This window comes from Melanaphis sacchari, unplaced genomic scaffold (genome assembly GCF_002803265.2).
Source record: "Melanaphis sacchari strain LSU unplaced genomic scaffold, SCAv2.0 Contig56_pilon_pilon, whole genome shotgun sequence".
Taxonomy (NCBI): domain Eukaryota; kingdom Metazoa; phylum Arthropoda; class Insecta; order Hemiptera; family Aphididae; genus Melanaphis; species Melanaphis sacchari.
In genome coordinates this window covers 169,703-190,500 of record NW_020271399.1, presented here as the reverse complement: position 1 = coordinate 190,500, position 20,798 = coordinate 169,703, and the positions used below count along the sequence as shown (strand labels likewise).

The 20,798-nt window shown below is 26.2% G+C and overlaps 1 protein-coding gene across 1 annotated transcript; it reads left to right on the top strand.

Moving 5' to 3' along the window:
* Positions 1-1,539: 1,539 nt before the first annotated feature.
* Positions 1,540-20,513, top strand: LOC112599923 (torso-like protein). Its single transcript, XM_025347047.1, has 5 exons — positions 1,540-2,171; positions 17,758-17,992; positions 18,111-18,295; positions 18,718-18,950; positions 19,971-20,513. The coding sequence occupies exons 2-5, from the start codon at positions 17,766-17,768 to the stop codon at positions 20,364-20,366; spliced, it is 1,041 nt and encodes a 346-aa protein (XP_025202832.1). The 5' UTR covers positions 1,540-2,171; positions 17,758-17,765; the 3' UTR covers positions 20,367-20,513.
* The last annotated feature ends 285 nt before the right edge of the window (positions 20,514-20,798 follow it).

The following is a 20,798-nucleotide window of genomic DNA, read 5'->3' as shown; positions in this document are numbered from 1 at the left end:
TTGTTGATTTTTATTACGGGCATGCTCCATAGCTTTATGTCATTATTTGTTAACAACTTAATAAATTAATAATTATATTATTAGTACTGAACTTATATATTATAATTAAAATTGTAATTGCATTTGTATTTGAGTTTGTAATCTATAAAATTTAGGTACATATTTAAATTTTCGAATATCAATATATATTTTTAATTACATTTTTTAAATTTAAAAAAAAAAACAGTAGGTATCTCTTGTTAAGTATAATTAATAATTGTATGAAATTTGTATTTAGGGTTTTAAATTAAAACAGTAAAATTTAAATTTAACCAAATATGCATCAAATGACATAAACTTAATTCTAATTTGTATCACGTCGTTCAAAAGCATGTATACTTTAAGTTGAAATAAAGAAAAAACTTAAGTACCTGATAGAGTTCAGTGGCGCACTAAGGTTTGACTAAAAGAGGCAAAAGTGCGGTGATTAAAATTATTTTAATACGACTTCAATGGAGATTCCTCTCCAGTGAAAATTTTTTTGTCATTTCGCCAAAATGAATTAATTTTTTGAAATTTTTTTTAATAATAATAATATTCATTTTTACACGAACAATTTATCGTGACTAGCGGTTGTGTAGTGTAATATTTAAGCATTATTAGAGAATAGAAATCTGAACTTTATAATACTAAATTACCAGCTATATTATATTGTATGCCTGTAATATTAAATTATTAACCCACTTACATGAATGCCGACTAACGCGGTGTACGACTTTAGATCGTTTACAAAATGTAGCCATGTAAGAAGAAAGTACACCTCATTTATTTATGTGTACCTAGGTACGCTACAAGTTCCGGCGTGCTTACGGTAAAAATGTAAAATGCATAATATATGTAGCAATACGCATAATAATAAATAGATATCAAAAAATTCATAGCAACAGTTACCGCTGCAGCAATGGCGCAAACACACTAATAATAATTAGACTTAGTGGTAAGTGGATGATTTATCTAAGACCCGCAGGTACACCTGCACAATGATATTATTATTATGGCGTACAGGAGCCAGGAGGTAGGTAGTAGGTACACAAACGCACGCACGCGACTGCCAAGCGTACGCGTTGAAACGAGAGACGGTGATGACCGCGACCGTGTGTCCAAAACAAGGCGAGCGTCACACGATGACCGATGTGAATATTTAAGAATAATAATAATAATTTTATTCTAAAAATACTGTGTTTGTCATGTTATAGCGCTAAGAACAAAACTGGTTTCTCGCGATAGACCCCGCGACACAGTCGCGTATTATCATTATTATTATTATTATACAATAATATCACAGTCGTGTTGATGAATAATAATTGTAATAATAATAATAATGATTATTATTATTATTATTATTATTATTGTAAAAATGTAATTACACGAGGCGCCCGGGACGCGTAAGTTGCGCGTATACGCGGAGAAGGGGCCAAGGATCGAGAAAAAAACGCGCGCGCGTCGCGTTCGCAACCGAGCGGTGGCGACTGGCGACGGCGGCCCGCGGAGAGCAGCAACACGCAGTCCGGCGAGTACCGCGCGGCGCTGTAGATTCGATTTTCGACCGGTGATCGTGACGGACGCTCTACAATAATAATTTATCATTATAATAATAATACTGTATCAATAACAGTTGTGCACCTTTTCGTTACCTTTTTCTCCTCACTGTTTTCGCTACGTCTTGTTGTATTTAATATTGTTTTACATCCGTTCGGTTTTTTTTTCATTTTCATTAAACACGCCAATACTCAATTCGTTGTTTTTATCATCGTCTATGTAATTATATGTATATACGCTCGTATATTATAATAATTAAATTAATTTAATGTCGCGATTGGTTTTCTATCGGTTTTTAAGATTTTATATACGCGCGTCGCGCCAAACGTAACAACAACAAATCGCAATACAATTATTTGTTATTATACATTACATATTACGTACATCGTCCGTTTGTGCCTATTACCTGTCTGCGATATATAATCATCCGCGTGTATAAAATATTATACATACAACCGTCGTAAATCGCAATATTTTAATATAATATAATATTATATTTAAATATCATATTATTGTGTCACGGCGTTCCGCGGCAGGCATGGATTGCAAGAGTTTAACGATAAGAAAAGCTTCGCGCACGTTGCAGTAGATAGGTACGTTCCTCCCGTTATGATTTAATTGTATCATTTATGTATATTATTATTATTATTATATTAAAGCGAGAAAAACGCGTTATATTCGTCACGCAATCTAAATATTAGATTTTTAGTTTTATATAATATTATGTACCGGACACCGGTGCATAACGATAATAATGTCAATGTCATAATTCATAAGTCATAACATAAGTCCGTCCCTGCAACAATACCAGTACGTTAGTCGAGCGTTTATATAGATGTAAGTACTTACTACTTCTGTAGTTGTCTGTTAATTTTATTATAATTTTGTTTTTTTTTTTTTACTAAAACACGCCTATCTCCGTATCTTCTATCTATATACTTTTTATTTTATAAAATAAATTCTCGTGATTGATAGTGCTTTCGCAACAAGTGTCTGCGCACGTTAACTTGTATACATCTCGCACACGAATATCACACCAGTATATACCACAAATAAGTGGGTATACTTACACGAGGCCGTTGGCTTTACTACAAAATATCAACATTTAAGTTTGCTAATTTTTCTCTTACATTTGGTTCTATATGTAAGTACGTACTACATACCTAATCAATTTCTCGTCAAATCAAAATTATAATTTACTTTAATCAGTTTAATCATAAACCACTACACTCAAGGTCAAATTATATCATTTTATAGGCATATGCAAAACATCAGTGGTAAAAACTTTTCAGATTATTACAAATATTGATTACATAATACTACAATAAAAAATCACTAATAGAAAGTCGTACAATATATTATTTTGCTTAACTGTTTACATAAAAATAAATGTCATCAATTATGACACCCTATAAGTATAGATTATAACTAAAATGCGTATTTATATCCATTTTAAAACGATTTTTTTACATTATTTTGTTCGTATATACCTACCACCTAGCTACTTTTACTTTGGTGTATTTTGTTTTTTTTTTCATTATTATTATTATCAACGCCCCCAGACTTAGAATAACCTTGATATGCATTGATATTGACAAACTATAATTTCAAAGTATAGCTTGATAAAGTAGATATTATACGTATAATATTATAATTTAATTAATTTATATCATGTCAATAAAAAGCTATTTAATCAGAGGCTAAAATACCTGAATTTTCGTATTGCACATTGTATATGAAAGATACTGGTATATATTTCCTATAATAATAGTCTATTTTAAACTTTAATACACTTTAAATTATAAACTAGTATACTATATTATATACTTATAAGTTATAATATTTAATATTATAATAATTTATGTGATCCTAATTATTAAAAATACAAAAGTACATATTTTCTGATTCCAGATTAAATATAGAATTAAAAATTAATAGTGTATATTATGTATCTATTAAGTTTTAACACAAATACATATCATATTTCGGTATAATAAGATTTAAATATTTAATATATAATTTTTTTATACGTATACTATTTATAATCTAAAATAGGTATTATTGAAAAATATACAAATGCAAAATAAAAAAGTGAAATTAGTTTTATTAAATTCAGTTTTTTTTTGTACTTTTCAATAAAAAAATTAAATATAAAACCCACACATTTGAATCGAAAAAAAATGAGGAATAAATTTAACTAACAAATATAAATTGGTAACTATAACAAATTCTTATCAACTTTTTTATGTAGCACATAGTGAGAGAAATTTAATACTCAAAGTAGTCAACTTGTTAAATTTGCGTATAAAGCATTTTTATTTTTATAGTTCATAAATTTTTTTATTTAAAATCATTAATTCTAAATTATTTTAAAATCTTTCCTAAAATGTTTGTGTGCTGTACTGAATAATTGAATACAATTGTACTATTTTAAATAGAATTTATTTAATTGTCTTAATTCGTGTAATTTAAAACAATGTCATATCTTTATAACAGATAGTATAACACATGAATCAACAAATGACCTATGCAATTTAAAATAAAAAGTGCATAACAAAAGTAAACACGAAATGAATCATAGAATAAGAAATTGGCGTTAAAATATAGCCAATGTTTTAATCCAGTGGCTTATAAGAGGATGCTTGCAAGTTTGATTAAAATTACTTCAGACATAAAAAAAATATTATTCGTGTATTTAATATAGAAGAAGTTTAAATATAAATGTACAATATTTTAGTGATTTACTCAAATAAAATATTGATTATGTAATAATTTAAATTCAAATTAGGGGAAAAAATTGCAATTAAATAAAAAAAAAAAAACAAAATTTCTTATAAAATGTTTAAAATTACCTTATGTAAAAATTTAAAAATTGGATTAATTATCGAAATTATGTTATTTTAATACTTAACAATTTGTAAAATTTACATATCTACATAATATTGATCATGATATGTCGTACGACGCATATACTCGTACAAATAAAAATATATAAATTAATGTATTTATATAATATGCTATACCCGTATGTAACTTTATTTATTAGCTAATACGTCATAATTGCTATTTGACTAAAAATAAGATTTTAAAAATATTATGACTAAATTACTAAAACAAGTGAAATCAAATTAGGTATTTATAGTTTGGTGTGTTTTTATTGGCGGCATACATTTAGACCTGTTGCGTACGTGCTTTCCAAGCACCTAAATAAGTGAAATTTAAAAAGATGTATAAAAATAATCAAATAAATAATATCTACTCACTTTTGGCCAACAATATGATTTGTGAACCTCTGATTTTTTTTGTTTACGTGTTTTATTTTTAAATAACCACATTTATCATATTGTATGTGATACAATGATACGTAAAATAATCACGTGACAATGGAATTTAATATTAATTATATCAAATTGTTTGTTTTGAAATAACACGAGATTGAGGTACAAGAATGCAAATATTTAAAGAAAAAACATGTACAGTAGTGTAAAAAATGGTTAGGTATTAAATAAAATAAAACTTAATCAATATCTTTATCTTATATTAGTGTTAAAGCAAGATATAGTTATTTCATTTAGTCCGTATATGGAATTGAATAACTCCCATTATAAAAAAATATGTATATAAATAATATTCTCTGGATTCTTTGATTCTTGATTGTATTCAAGTTTGTAATTAAATAATATATGTTAGATACTCGAGATACCCTAAAAATTAACTACAAATTATAGTATTGTGTTTGAACAATAGTTTAGGTTGAACATAATATCAATGAACATAATATATAACTATTAATTCAGTCACTAAAGAATAAAATATTAGGTTTAGGTATATTTTACATTGTTTATATACTACATAATATAGTAATATAGTTCTAAGTTCTTTGACCTTAAAGTTAAATTTATTTTTTAAATAGTTAAATAATTTTTACGTTAGAACTATATAAATTATTACAGTAAAAATGAAAAAAAAAAAACGTGATTATAATTCTGATCTTGAGGTTATCAAATAAAAAAATTGATTTTAAAACTAAAACATTATTTATTATACCAGTAACGGCAGTAACCCATATCATTATTCATAATATTGTATTATTATTTAATTATTTAAACTGAAAGCAAAATTCACGAGCATAACAATAATAGCATTTATAGTACCTATTTTATTTTATAAATTAAAATTATGTATGTAAAAACAATATGCGATATCCATATTTATTATGCAATACTATTATAACATTTGAAATAAATTATTTTAAATTATTAATATTATTAATAAATTGATTATTAAAAAAAAACATTGTTTTGATGATTATCCCTAGATTATTTCTTTAGTTGTGTTCACTGAAAGTGGCCAATAATGGAGTAAAACTTTTTATGGGTCATCGTCATCATAATGTTATAAGAAATTTGGCAATCATCTTCTTATTATGTTAAAAAATTTTTATGTAGGTCATCAACGATAAACCTATTTTTTTTTTTGCGTTGGGAAATGAAAAAAACAAGTAGTAACATTATGAACAATTAATATTTTTTTAATTAGATAACAAAGTCTTTATAATACAACACTTATTCAAAATTTAAAAATTAAACCCATAAAATATATTTTAGATTCTGAATAGATCGAAAAATGTAAATATAGCAATAATGCAACAAAACATATTTAATTTTAAGTCGTTTTAAAGTAGGAATAGTGCTTCAAAATGTTTACTTAAATTGTGTTGATGTGATATCAACGTGTTTTATATTTTAATATTTTTTGGGTTATAACTTATAACGGTAATATACTGTTATAACTTAAAGTAATTATTATATAACTGGTATTTTTCCTGTTTTTCTTGTTTTTGTTTAATAAAATCTATATTCTTAAGATCTTAAGACCTTTAAACTTAATGAAACTGATAGATCCTTTATTATTTATTACAAATTACTAGGTACTAGGTAAAAATGTACTAAGACTTTTTTTAATAATTAGTAAATTATTAACAAAATACAGAGGAAAATCGGGAATATTTATTCAACTTTTTCGACAATTTTTTTTATTGTAATTCATAAATAAAAAAAACTACAGAGCTTTAAGGTTTTCACCAATTATTTATATTACCATTATACATTTTTATAGATGAATATAATACAATTTTCTAACCAATTTAGCTTGTTTTAAGCCATTTAGAGACTCTTGAAGTCAGAAATTTGAAAAATTTAAATATTTAAATGAGCAATAACGATTTATCCTCAAAAATTTTTAATTATTTTATTGTTATTTAAAAAAAAATACTAACTGTGGATATTTGAAATATTTCTATGTTATGATACGTCAGTATTAATTTATAAATTATAAGTTTATAATAACTATAATATACTAATAAATAATAATAAAAAAAAAGGTATGTTATGTTTTTGGTAAAAGCTAGTTTAATCCACCGTATCAATAATAGTAGGTAATATAAATCCTTAGAAATAGAAGCTAACACAGTATCCGTTTACTATCTTTATCGTTTATAATATAATAATATAAATATGATATATAATTGTACATGATTTATCATTGAATTCAAATGTAATAGATTCATTATAGTGACCTAATCAATGAACTTATCTCGTTGATAATACACTCGAAACAAAATGAGTTCCTCATTTTTTTTTAAATTTAACATTAAATTTTAATTTGGTGCTTGACATAAATAAACGAGGTTATTAGTTATTAATATTAAATTTAATGAGTAACATTATGATTTATATTTAAAAATTAAAATATCTGAATAGTCTTGACATTAAAATATTTTTATGTTATAAACATTTAAAATATAATTACACATTGAATCTATTCAGTTTCATGCAAAATAATTTTTAATTAATTACTTTTTTAAATTAAAAGAATATTTTATTTTGGAAACCAGGTATAAAATTAGAATATATCACAAAGACAAAGTTATATATATTCATACGTATATTCGTATCGTTTACTTTTTTCGATATATTTTGTTACATACGCTTTGCTCCGTTGCATTTTTTATAAAGTGGTGTATATTATTGTAATAATTTAATTATTATATAATATAAATTATAATTAACAATATACGTAGCATAAGTTTTACATTGAAATAAATTAAGAGAGACGACGATTATACTCAATCTTTTTATATTCTATTATTCTGTCGATGTCTGCTATTTATTTATTGAAATTATTTATTGGTTATTTAAATACCTACAGTAAAAAATTGTTTTTAATTTAAATACATCACACCTTAAACGATCTTTAATATAATATTGTTATGTTACATATTTTCGAAACAGTCTCGCCCTCATTTTACCTGTTAAATATAATATTTAATTAGTTGTTTACTGTATGTATAAATCATTAGATGTAGTTAGTTAGAACCTTAGAGAGGTGACTATATACCTTTTTCTTAATCGTTTAAATTATGTAGATATTTAAACATTTTTGATTGTATATGAAAAAATCCAAAATTTTAACTAGTCTCGTAACTCCCACTCACAGAAACGGTTTTTATTTTTTTTTTTTAATCGAAATTTGCACCTCTATTCGTATATAACCTATACCTAATTTAATTGTTCCATTTACAACAACTAGTAACTACTATGTTATAATATATATATATATTATTCACGATACTATCGTTAATTTCCATATATAATTGTATTATAAATTTCAGTCTGTAGTATAATATATTTATATTTACCTAGATACACTATTTAATGTGCATATTGTATATATAAATACATAAAATATTATACATATTATACGGCAGTCGTTGCAGTATGTTGCGCTGCGCATGGATAAGTACTAAGTATTAGGTAGGTAGATAGGTAGGTAGGTATAATATTTCGATAGTGATGCTTGACACGGTATCTGGTTAACCGAGTTGGCGTGCGTTTTGGTAACGCGGCGTACATACGAAGGTCGACTGAAACACTGCATTTCAAGTTGTAGGTAGGTTATACAGGGTGATTCTTTTATGGAACAGCATTCATTACTTTAAAATCTATTAACGTTTTTAAAAATATTTTTTTTTACATAATTTTTAATTGAAATACATAAAAATCAAATTTCAGACGAGTAGTTTTTGAGTATTATAAGCTTATAAGTGAGCAGAACGTGGAGTAACTGGGATTCTCCGCAAAATGTAGGTCTACCACTCCGTTCGCCTAAGCTTTAAAAATTTTAAACTAAAAAAATTAGTCGCCCAAAATTTGATTTTTTATGTATCGAAATATTTTAAAAATGTTCTATTTCCAAATATGAAAATAAAATTGTATGTTGTCATGCAAAAAAATAAAAATACTGAAAAATATAGATATATATTTTTTTTAATGCTGTTTTGTTTGACTAAAAATTATATAAAAAAAATATTTTTAAAAACGTTAATAAATTTTGAAACAATAAGTGTTGTTCCATAAAAAAAAAAAAAACTCAGTATACATAATATACTATTATTCATTTATACAATGAATTTTACTCTGCTGCAACTTACAGAATATGTTTGATGCATTTACCAAGATATATCTATAGTTAGATGGCTAGAGATAATATACATAGGTACAATGTGTTAATGCGATACTTATTAATTCAAGTCAAGGTCTAAAAAGATGTTCTACGGCAAAAAATTAAATATATAATAAATTATAGTTTTTATACCACCAATATACACGATAAAATTGTAAGATATCTAGCTCCTAGGTCGACAAATAAAAATTCGTAAATAATATTATGTATTATTTAGCCCATGTGAATCAAGTTTGAAATATAAATATTTATACATTTTAAAATATGACCGATACGCGTATTTTTTTAAAACACATTTTACGGGGCCTTGATCGATTATTGAACGATTAACGATTGACACGATGGACACGCATCGCGTATTATAGTATTATATACATGAGTAATATTATATAATGTATACAATAGGAGTAAAAAATATATAGTTTTATATTACGTTTAATTGTTTTATTATTAATATCTTTTTAGGCCTGTAATAAAAACCACTATAAATAATAAGTATAAGACGTAATGCATAATATATAGGACAGTTGTAGATAAAAAATTGAAAAATGTTTTTATTAGTTGAAAAAATAAAACGTGCCGATGGTATTAATAGATATTATTTTTGTACATGTTACGTCGTTACGATATAATTTTGTTTACACTGAATTGGATGAAAAATACCAAGAGAGATATTCATCATACATATAAATATATATATGTATTGTAGGCTGTGGCGTATCTGTCTGATACCCTCACAACATTTCCGGAAAGGGGTGGAAAAATATAACTATTTAAGCAGACATTCCATTCGAATATATCTAATCGTTAGTAGGTACCTACATAATAATTTATCGATTTGACAAATATCTAATATCATGCTATATAATGCTGTAAAATATTTTTAAATACTTGGATTCTTAAATAATTTAAAAAATGTTCTGCACTCATATAATTATAATCCCGATAGAAACTCTTTTTTTTTTTCAAATGACAAATTATCTTTTTATTGAGTACATTTTTAAGCAGATGATTGTTTTGAAAATTATGATTTATCTTTTTTTTTATTTCAATTAATTATTGATTTAAATCAAAATTTTAACGAGTAGTTTCTTGGTTACTAAAATATGTATTAAAAATCAAAATTTAAATAAATCATTATTAAAGAAAATAATAAAGGAAAACATATACATACTAGATAAACTTTGTTCATAAATAAAAATTATTTATGAATTATGACCAACAGTTAATGGCAGCACCGTATAGCAATAATCTTTCTACAGTAAAATATAACTGTATTGTATAATTTATTAGTATAATATTATGTACGAGTAGCTGCAGTCTAAAACATATTTCCTATATCTATTGCACTACTGCAGGTCCGCAATTCCAAGAAATTTATCACGAGTATTTAAATACTTTACATCTCTTTAGACTTCTCGTTATTATAATCTTATATTTAATGTTATTAATACGTTTGCTGGCTCTTTAAATAAGTTAGTGATGACACAAATAATAAATATATAATTTTATTCATAGGTATTCGATATACCTATAAATTAAAATTTTATCACTATTTCACTTCCATCATTTATAAAGTATAATAATATTTTATCCATTCAAAATATTGATTATTTGATATTAACCTCAAAAAAATCGGATTAGATTTACTACTATACCAATGAATACCATAATGAATTATAAATGTACGTTTTATGCTACCTATAAGTAGTGTTATAGCCTATAGGTATTTATACTAAAATATATATAATATAATGTATATTGTATACATTGAAAATCGTAAAATTTCCTGTAAAATTGGTAGTATTGAATTTAATTTTACAAATACTTCTGGGTAGTCGGGATTGAGTTTAAACAATATTTTTTGATTTTTTAAGTTCAGCATAAAACGTTATTCAGAAGACAACAAATAATGGAGGTTGGTAGTTTCCCAAATAATGTGTGTACTTGTTTCCACTATTTATAATAAAATTGGTAGAGAAAATCTAAAGCTTTACTTAGTTATTAATTTTTATCACATTTCACATGACTGAATACATTAAAATTTATTTTTTAATATTACATTATTAGAAAATTATTAAAAAAAAAAAAAAAAACACTTACATAAGTTTTTATAAATCCACCACGTTGAACCTCGCCTTAAACATTTATTGAAATTAAATCTCAAACTCATTTAATTAATAAAATTGTATTTTTTTTTTCATTAAACCTACACTTCATGATTTCACACTCATAATATATTGTACTTCTAAGTTCTATGAAGTATTTAGCACAACTGTGGTAATTTTGAACGAATATACACCACTAAGCCGTAGACGAATATAGACTTTATCGTCGTATAACGCACGTTGTGTAAGTTCAACGGACTTAATTCAAACATATTAACTATTAAGATAATAAACTGAAGTCCATTTATACACCTAAAAATAGTCTTTATTCAATTCAATTTTATTCCAAAAATAATCCAACAAAAAAAACCCACAAAAAACATTTCAAAAAATTTATAAATTATAACATATTATAATTTATTGTACTTATCTATATTTTATATTAAATATTTATAATACAAAAACAATAACGTTATAAACTATAACTGTCGATCAGTGTGTTATAATTAACAATATAATGTAATGTACGTATTGTTTTCGAAACTATGACGAATTCACTGTACATTCATGTATTGCCTATGCCCTATACATATCGGTTTATAATATTTAAAAAATATGTTTTCGATATCGTACATGTAAAAGAAGATTTTAATTGGTGGTCAAGTTATCGGGTGAGTGGTAACTGGTGGTCTATTCGTTTCGTGGAAATATACCTACATATTTACCGATTTCGGTATGTCACGATCGGGTGGTCAATTAATCCAGGACGTACTCATCCAGGCGTGTTACTGCGGGTACCTATCTACAATAAGAGCTCGACATTACATCACCTAGCTAGGACAAAACGCCACTGCAACCGCGTTCGATCGTAATAATAATAAATAATGATATTATCAGGCCTATACCTACCTGACTAACCTAGCTACGTAGTCAATATACATATATCTATACAATTCGGCTCGTATCGATGCACTTTTCGGGGTGTAGGTACGTTGTTATTACTTCATTAGTTCCGCAACGCTCGCCTGTAATAATAATAATATACATAACTCCAGCTGCAGAGCCGTCGGGTTCGGGATATTGTTAGGTGGTTTGTAGCAGTTCTAAGCCCGTGGTAATAGTTGACTGGAACGTTTTATAATACATTTAACTTTAGATTTTACCTTCAATTTATGAGATGTATCTATACAGCGTTTTTTAGGTTTGATTCGGTGCAATTACACTTTACACTAATAAACGTGTAAACTTGTATACTGTGTGCGTATAATTTAATAGTTTTATACATATATATATATATATAAATATATACAGGGTGATTCACTAAACATATAATCTCCATTTTTCATTTAATAACGAATTTATTTAAGTTCTAGTTTCTGAAACTTTTTAGTATCATCCAAAAACCACATTTTGGCTCGACATGTTTCCCTCAGCAAAACCAACAATAATTAATAATTCTTTATATCAAAATAAATAGTAAAATATTTTTTAATTACCTTTTATAGATTTTTTATGCCATTTAATAACCAAGAGTGTCCTGTGGCGATACAAACTTGATTTTTCAAATAAAAACTAGCTATTAATCTGTTTTACTGTACACATTAAACAGATGATATTTAGTAAAATGTCTATGTATCTCAATCAAAATTCGAACGAATAGTTTTTGAGTTATTAAAATGTGTACCTACCTATATTAAAGTTAATAGCGATTAAAAATAGTTTTACAAAAATATAAAATAAATATCACATTGAATCTAGTACTGATCATACATTAAGACATTTTTTCACCAAATGATATTAAAAATAAAAGTACTTATTTGAAAATCTGGTGTTTATAACAAAATAAAATTGAAAATTCCAAAATTCAGAATTTAATAAATTTATGTTTATAGAAAAAAATGGCCATGAGCATGCTTGATGAATCACCTTTTAGTCATTTCACCTATATTACCTATATAAAAAATAAATATCAAACTGTAATAAACATACACGGGTGGTCAGTCGGATACTCGGATCAACGCACGTTGAGTGGTACGACGTATTATTTTATGGTCAAATAGTAAAATTCGTTTATACATCTTGTAGGTACCTACGTTATCATGGCATACACTATTGTAAAGTAGTACACTATACAGTGTACACTATTTACCGCGATTGCCACGGGTTACATTACATGTGATTAATCCCGGAATTCGATATAATTACTACAGTATATTTACTATTGTGTGTATCATATAATTATATATATAAACACAGGTATATATAGATTTCCGCGTTCATAATATATATGTTTGGGGCAATGAATACTACTCGAGTTTGTGGTTTATGATGGTCATCGTTCCTAAATAGCACACTTGTATGTGTACCTATATATAATAAATATAACGAGCGTAACATAAGTGCACGCAGTTTTTTATTGAGATCAAATCTTAGGATTTTTTATCCATTGAAGGACACCCGGACCGGCCACCACGGAGGTGAGATCAACAAATTGTTTTTATTTGTTCGCTATATAAACATATTATACAGACAATTTTCCCCTAAGGCAATGTCGTATATTTAAAAACAGACACATACACACATACATTATTGTTATACTATTTGCATTATACACACGAACACACCCATATAATATTGTCTAAATAAATATATTATATTATATATAAATAACCTGTGTAGTCATTTTTTTGTACAACTCGCGTTTTGTGTCGTGCATGTGTGTATAAAACAATCCGAATATAATGACGATAATAATATGCGCTTTTTTTTCTTTTCCTTTTTTGCAATAATTTGAAGGCTATAATGTTCAGTTTGCTGCTGCTCGATGGGTAGGAGATTTCACGATTTTTTTCAATGTTGAACTGAATGTAACCTATGTAATATTATAGTAGCAAGTATTGTAGGTAACAATAAATTATGTTTCGAAATCGCGCAAGGGATTTATTGTGATGACAACGCGTGCAGATTCTATGTTTAAATATAATATACATCTGTCGTCTTGCAGCACAGTCTACAAACACACAATGTAATATTATAATAATATTAATACAAGTCGACGATATTACATGGGTACTAAACTGAAGTATTTAAGTATATAGGTATGCGTGGGCCGGTCAGACATTCAGGACGTCAGTATAGATAAACTATAGCTATAATATCCTTATTATTTTTTTTTCGTCGAGACGACCAATTTATTGATGTAACACATTGTTTATAATATTGTATCGTCTACATTATCCGGGGAATGGTCGAAAATACCGTCATATTCGTATAATAATATGCGATTATATTACATTAAACTATTTTAGTGGCGTGAGTGCATAACTATAATGTGTAGGTATATACCTGCAACCCGCAGCTATTATATACAGATATATAACAATTTATCCGATTTTTCTAGTAAAATTCCCGTAACCGTCACGGAAGTGTATCGATAATGTTCTTCTTCGGACGATCTATCATTATTTTTTATTACGTACTGATCTATGAACCGGAATGAAAAGCAAGATCAGAACTACTGCAGTACAAAGAAACATTTTCGGAGATTTCGTCTGGACATTTTAAAACGATATAAATTTTATGAAATGCATTTCGATTCAAATTTCAAGTTACGATAGTTCTAGTACAAATGTACATACATAGTTTGTACTTCATCATTATTATTATACTATTGCACTGTTTTTAAGTACCCTTCAAATTCAAAATTATATCTTTTGTTATTATGTCGATCTCTTTTATAGACATTAATGAATTTTACGCAACACTGCCGACTAATAATACGTAGTCTTCAGAAAGATTTTTTTTTTAAATAAAGATGCATGTACTGCATATTGCATCATGAAAACTTTATTTATTTATTTTTTAACAAAGAAATGTAAAAATGGTAGTAATGTTTTTATTTTTATCATTTTGATTCATTAGAACCATGATTGAATAATGAACTACTGCAACATGTAATAAAAAGAATCTGTCTGCTATAAAACTATTTCATTAATTATATAGTTATCTGTATAATCATAACTCATAACCATGTCATCGTTATTCAAAAAATAGAATGTGAAATCGTATAATTCATATTACGTATAAATAATTTTACGGTCGATTAGTCAAAAATAATGTTTTGATTACACTAATTCGTCCACCAACAAGTAAATAGTACATAACAATACATATTATAAATAGCTATATGGTAAATAAATAAATAATTATATATTTATAGACGTAAATATATATACTATTAGAAACATTAGTATTTACTACTTTTAATTAAATTATTGGAGAGTTCTATGGAACAACAGTAAATCATCCTTTTCAAATTTATTTTATTATATACATTTATTTATCATTTATTTTGTAATTGATCATCTCAACTATCAAATTAAGTTTTTATGCAACGTATTGCTAGTTAGGTACTTCAATACTTCATGTACCTACAAAATATGTGCATAATATCATAAGAAAAAAAACCAATAAGTGATAATCAAATTTTCTCTCTCTAATAAGTATAGGTATATTTTTGTTAGAATTATATTTACTATCATAATAGTAATCTGTGATGATAAATAATGATTTATACATATTATGTAGGAATAACTTGCTATATTAGAACCAACATCATAATAAGATTATATTACAAAACAATTTCTAGTTTAATTTTATAGTTATGTTACAATATATTTAATATTTATTTAAAATACTCAGGATAAAGTTTACTTTTTAACATAAATTTATAGTATTCAGGTGATTTTGGTGTGACTACTTATTAATAAAAACATTTTTTTTTTATATATATATATATATATATATATATATATATATAAATATATATATGACATAATATATATGTATGCATTTTTACAATCGTCGATTATTTTTATTTGAAATAATAAAAGAGTTAATTTAAATTATGTCACGCAACAGTTCTTCCAGTTTTTAACGAAATCCAGATTATTTTTTAGTTTAGGTATGCAATTGAAATCTCATCAAATAAAAATACAAAACAACCCTGGTTTTTTTTTTATATATTCACTTTTTCCCTGCCCTCTCATCAAAAATTTAAACGAGCTGTTATTATTAGAAAATCAATTTAAATAGGTTTATCACCTTTGATGAGTTTATAGATAAAATCATCATCACTCAATAATAAATATAAAAACTGTTGCAAATGGTAATAAAATGTCTAACTCAGTTTTGGATTCTTATAGTTGTGAATTATTATAATTTATATTTATTATTTTTTGTCAATACTGGTTCAATTAAAGATAATCATATCGATTAAAGTTCAACATACAAATTATACCTAATTTTAATTAATAAATAAGTAATTAATGATATTAATAATTTCGTAAAATAAGTAAATTCATGACAGAACACAAACGTATACATTTTACTTGAAATAAAATAAAAAGTACTAAAAAACATGTAGATATTATTGTATTTTTTATAAAGATCAAGAATTATAATCGGTATAAGTGATGAATAAATGTAAGATATTGTACATACATAACAGTCTGTGAGTATTCTTAAATCTAACTATATATTACATTTTTTATCATAGAAAATAGTTGGTCTAGTTGGTATAATAGTCATTCTGTGTTTAATCATGCATGTCTCGTATACGCATGTACTTTGTATATTGTTTATAGTTTTTCGTTGTGCCTATATACGTTATTATTATTTATAATGTTATTTGAGTGCCAGATTATATGTACCTACTTTAGAGCGCACTTGTGTACAAGGTGTAGTAGAGTACTTTCGTATATAGACACGTAGTAGGTACCTATGTAATAATGTATGTTATATGTATATATTATATAGGTACATTACCTAGCCACCTAGGTCATACATTAATTATAAACACTTAGATATACAAACAATGAAATATTAATAAATAATACAGTTAAAATCACGATCGATCTCACTACGAATATAAAACAGTATACCTAATACCTATTATACCATATTGATTATAATTTATAATAATATAGGACCGTGATAAAACGAATGTATTTTAATAACATCAAACATGTATAATTAATATTACGGTTCTTGTCTTATTATTGGTGACAAATATATTAGTTTTATACTTGCATATTATGTATAACCAATTTTTAAACATCAGAGTTCATTCTACCTTTTTAATAGTATTCCATAATAATCAGGGAACGACTCAATCATTTGTCATATTTTTTTATTTTTATAACCTTCAAGTTTTATAATTTTTTTTTAAATTTAAAATTATTAATGTTTGCTATATAAAAATAATAACGATTTAATCATTGGAAAGTTGAAAAAATGTCAATAATTATACTAGGTTAGAGTGGTTGACTTATAATATTAATCTACCACTAGTTTATAGCTCACCTAAAATGTGTTGGTAAATTCCTTGTATTATTTTCGCGACGTTGGCATACCTAAGTGTTTAATATTGAAAATGCATTTTAAATATAATATAAGGTTAATATTGTTCGTAGCCCGAAGCATATTATCCTGTATGTTTTAACTATGATTATACCAATTTAAAAAAGTGTGTATTGTTATTTTACAGGTCAAGCAATGGGCCTAGATGGGGCCAAAGCGTTAATGGTTTTGATTCTTTACGCGTTGAGGCTTCAACAGAAGGCTCACGCAGACATCAAAGTGGGTAACGCCATCAACGTGTTTAATCGTTATGGATACTTCAGCATAAGTATGAGGGTAGTCCCCAGAAATGACACAGATCATTCATGGATATTCAGAGAACCCACGGTGGACGTGTTTACGAATTTACCGGAAAAACAAAGGTAAATATAAAATAAGTATTGAATAAATAATATATTAGTTAGGATAAAATATATATTAAAATGTTTATTATTGCATTTAAATCTAAAAAAAAAAAATGTATATTTAATTTAATATTAGCCTCAAAAGAAGCATCGGAGTGGGAGGAAATCAAGTCTTCCAAGGAGACTTCCACATGGAATTTTGTGATAATGTAAAACAATTATTGCAAGCCTACTTTAGAGATTTTTCTGTAGAAAGGCTGGAGAAACCGTGGCAGGCGTTTACAGGAAGCTGGTCCAAATTTACGATAGCTAGAAATTTAGGTTTGTTGGATAATACACACATTTATAATATATAAATATAACACATGGGTGTAGGTAAGGGGATTTTGGGTGTTCAACCCCCCCCCCCCCCCCCGAAATTAAAGATAAAACTGAATAAATAATTCATATTTAATTTTAGTGTTTTATAATATTAATATAGACCTAGATTCAAACCCTCTCCGAAAATATTTCCTACCTACGCCCATGAATTATGACATAATACCATAAGTAAGTCGAGAATGTTAATTTATTATTTATGGTGAATAATATGCATTTTATCCACGCATAAATAGGTACCAAAAATGAATTAATCTGGTTGATTATGAAATAATGCACTAGGTACAATATCATCAAAATCTTCTTTATTCATGTATTATTACCTACAAACCATCGATATATATGTATATAATATTTCAATGCAGGTTTAGATGTGTCTTATGTAACCGGCGATCATTGTTATGTTCTCGTCAGGGTGGCTAGGCATAGGGAGACTGCTAATTTAGCAATGGATATGGAGAGCACCGACCTTCACGAACCAGTGGCCAAACAGGTGGCCTCTGTTAATGTCGGCGATAGTTTGTCGGTCATTGAATTCGTCAGGAGTTTTGGATCTCATTACGTGACGTCATATGTCACAGGCAATTCTCTCTATCAGGTAAGTGTTCATTGTTTTGCGCATTGCAGTTAATCTATTGGCAATTAAAGCCTAAACACAGTTGATTACGATATAATGACGTGCGATATGACAAGGTATTCGTCGTAAAATTATTGCTCAAGAAAGCTTATTATTACATCTGCACAAAATATACCAATTACCTACTACAGGTATTACCACATATATTCAATTCTACCATATCTGAATTCTGGAATAATATTAAATGTTATTTTATCCGTTTTTTTTTTCATTTATCTATAAAATAAATTTTAAAAATTTCAAAAATTTCAATCATTATTGAAAAAAAGATTGCAAATGACTACTCTAGAATATTTCTAAGTATTTCTAATACATTCTATTCAAAACGTATTCACCTAATATTTCATATAATCCGCACAAACGCTTAAAGGGATATAAAGGTTAATATTTAACTTTTATTTACATATTAACTTTAAAAATAAAAATTTTACATAATAATTAAGTTTATTTTATCGAATTTTTCATCGAATGGTTTTTAATAATTATGATATTGCAATACTTAATAATCGAAGTAAACTTAATTGATTTTATCAGAATGGTATTATAAAATACAAAATAAGTGTTAAAAAATAATTTAAACACTATTACTATTTTATACTACCTATTAAGGAATAAGGGCATATTCACAAGAATAGAGCACAGCGTCCCTGACTGTTTTTTCTCTACCATTTGTCGTGTATTTGTGTGGAAGTATTACATTTTATGATGATTTTTAATAACTATAAAAATATATTACCTACGTTAATTATTTATATTATATCTTCGTATTTAATTAAATATGTGAATAGATTATTTTGTAATAATTATGCATGAAACTTACCTCATTAATATTATGTTGATATTTATTAGTATATTATGCAATTTTGAATTTCTTTGTGCCCTTCCCCCCCCCCTTCTTCCCCAATTCATTCGATTTCTTTAAATAATTTACTGCTACCTATATAATGTTACTTATATATTTATTTTGCATTAACTGTTTAGGTGTATGTATACGCTCCAAATGCTTACAAAGTAATAAAAGAACGTTTAAAAACAAAAGGCGTATCGCAGATCTCTAATCAAGAGTTGATTGGATACTTTTCACCATGGTATGCAGAACATGTGGGTAAAATACAATCAGCTAGTGGTAATGCAACAGTTGAAAATTGGGCACACCAAAGGCTAAGAGTGAAATTTTTTGTCTTTGGATTCGCCTCATTACTAAAATTACACGGAGATACAAAACTGTTAAGTGAACTGAATGGAATGTTAGGCAATGAAGCATTACTTAAGCTTGACTTAAGAACCTTGGCGCCGGCTTTTAAAGACATTCAAAAACGAGCTTGGTTCCACGAAGTAATGGATAATAATTTAAAATTATGGGAAGTTAATATGTAATAAAAATAATTCCTAAAAAATCCAATATTACGATGTATTTATTATAATTAGTAAGGTACCTCCAACTTTCGCTCAAATGCCAAATACTAATGTACCTAAAATCATTACCTATATAATATTAGTATGTTTTTTTGTTGAGCAATAAATACTGTATTATAAATAATTATTGATAATATATGTTTTTAATAAAGTCTTTATTTATGTAAATTACAAATAAAAATTATTGTCATTTGTTTTTTATTTAGTTACAAACAAAAATTATTGTCATTTGTTTTATTATTGTCATACAGTATACTTAATAATACATGGTAATTAATATTAAATGCTAAGACTAGACATGGACTAGTAATACTTATATAGTAGGTACTTGAAACAAAAATACACATTTCAATTACCTCCTAATGTAAAAGAAAGATATTAAATTATTATAAA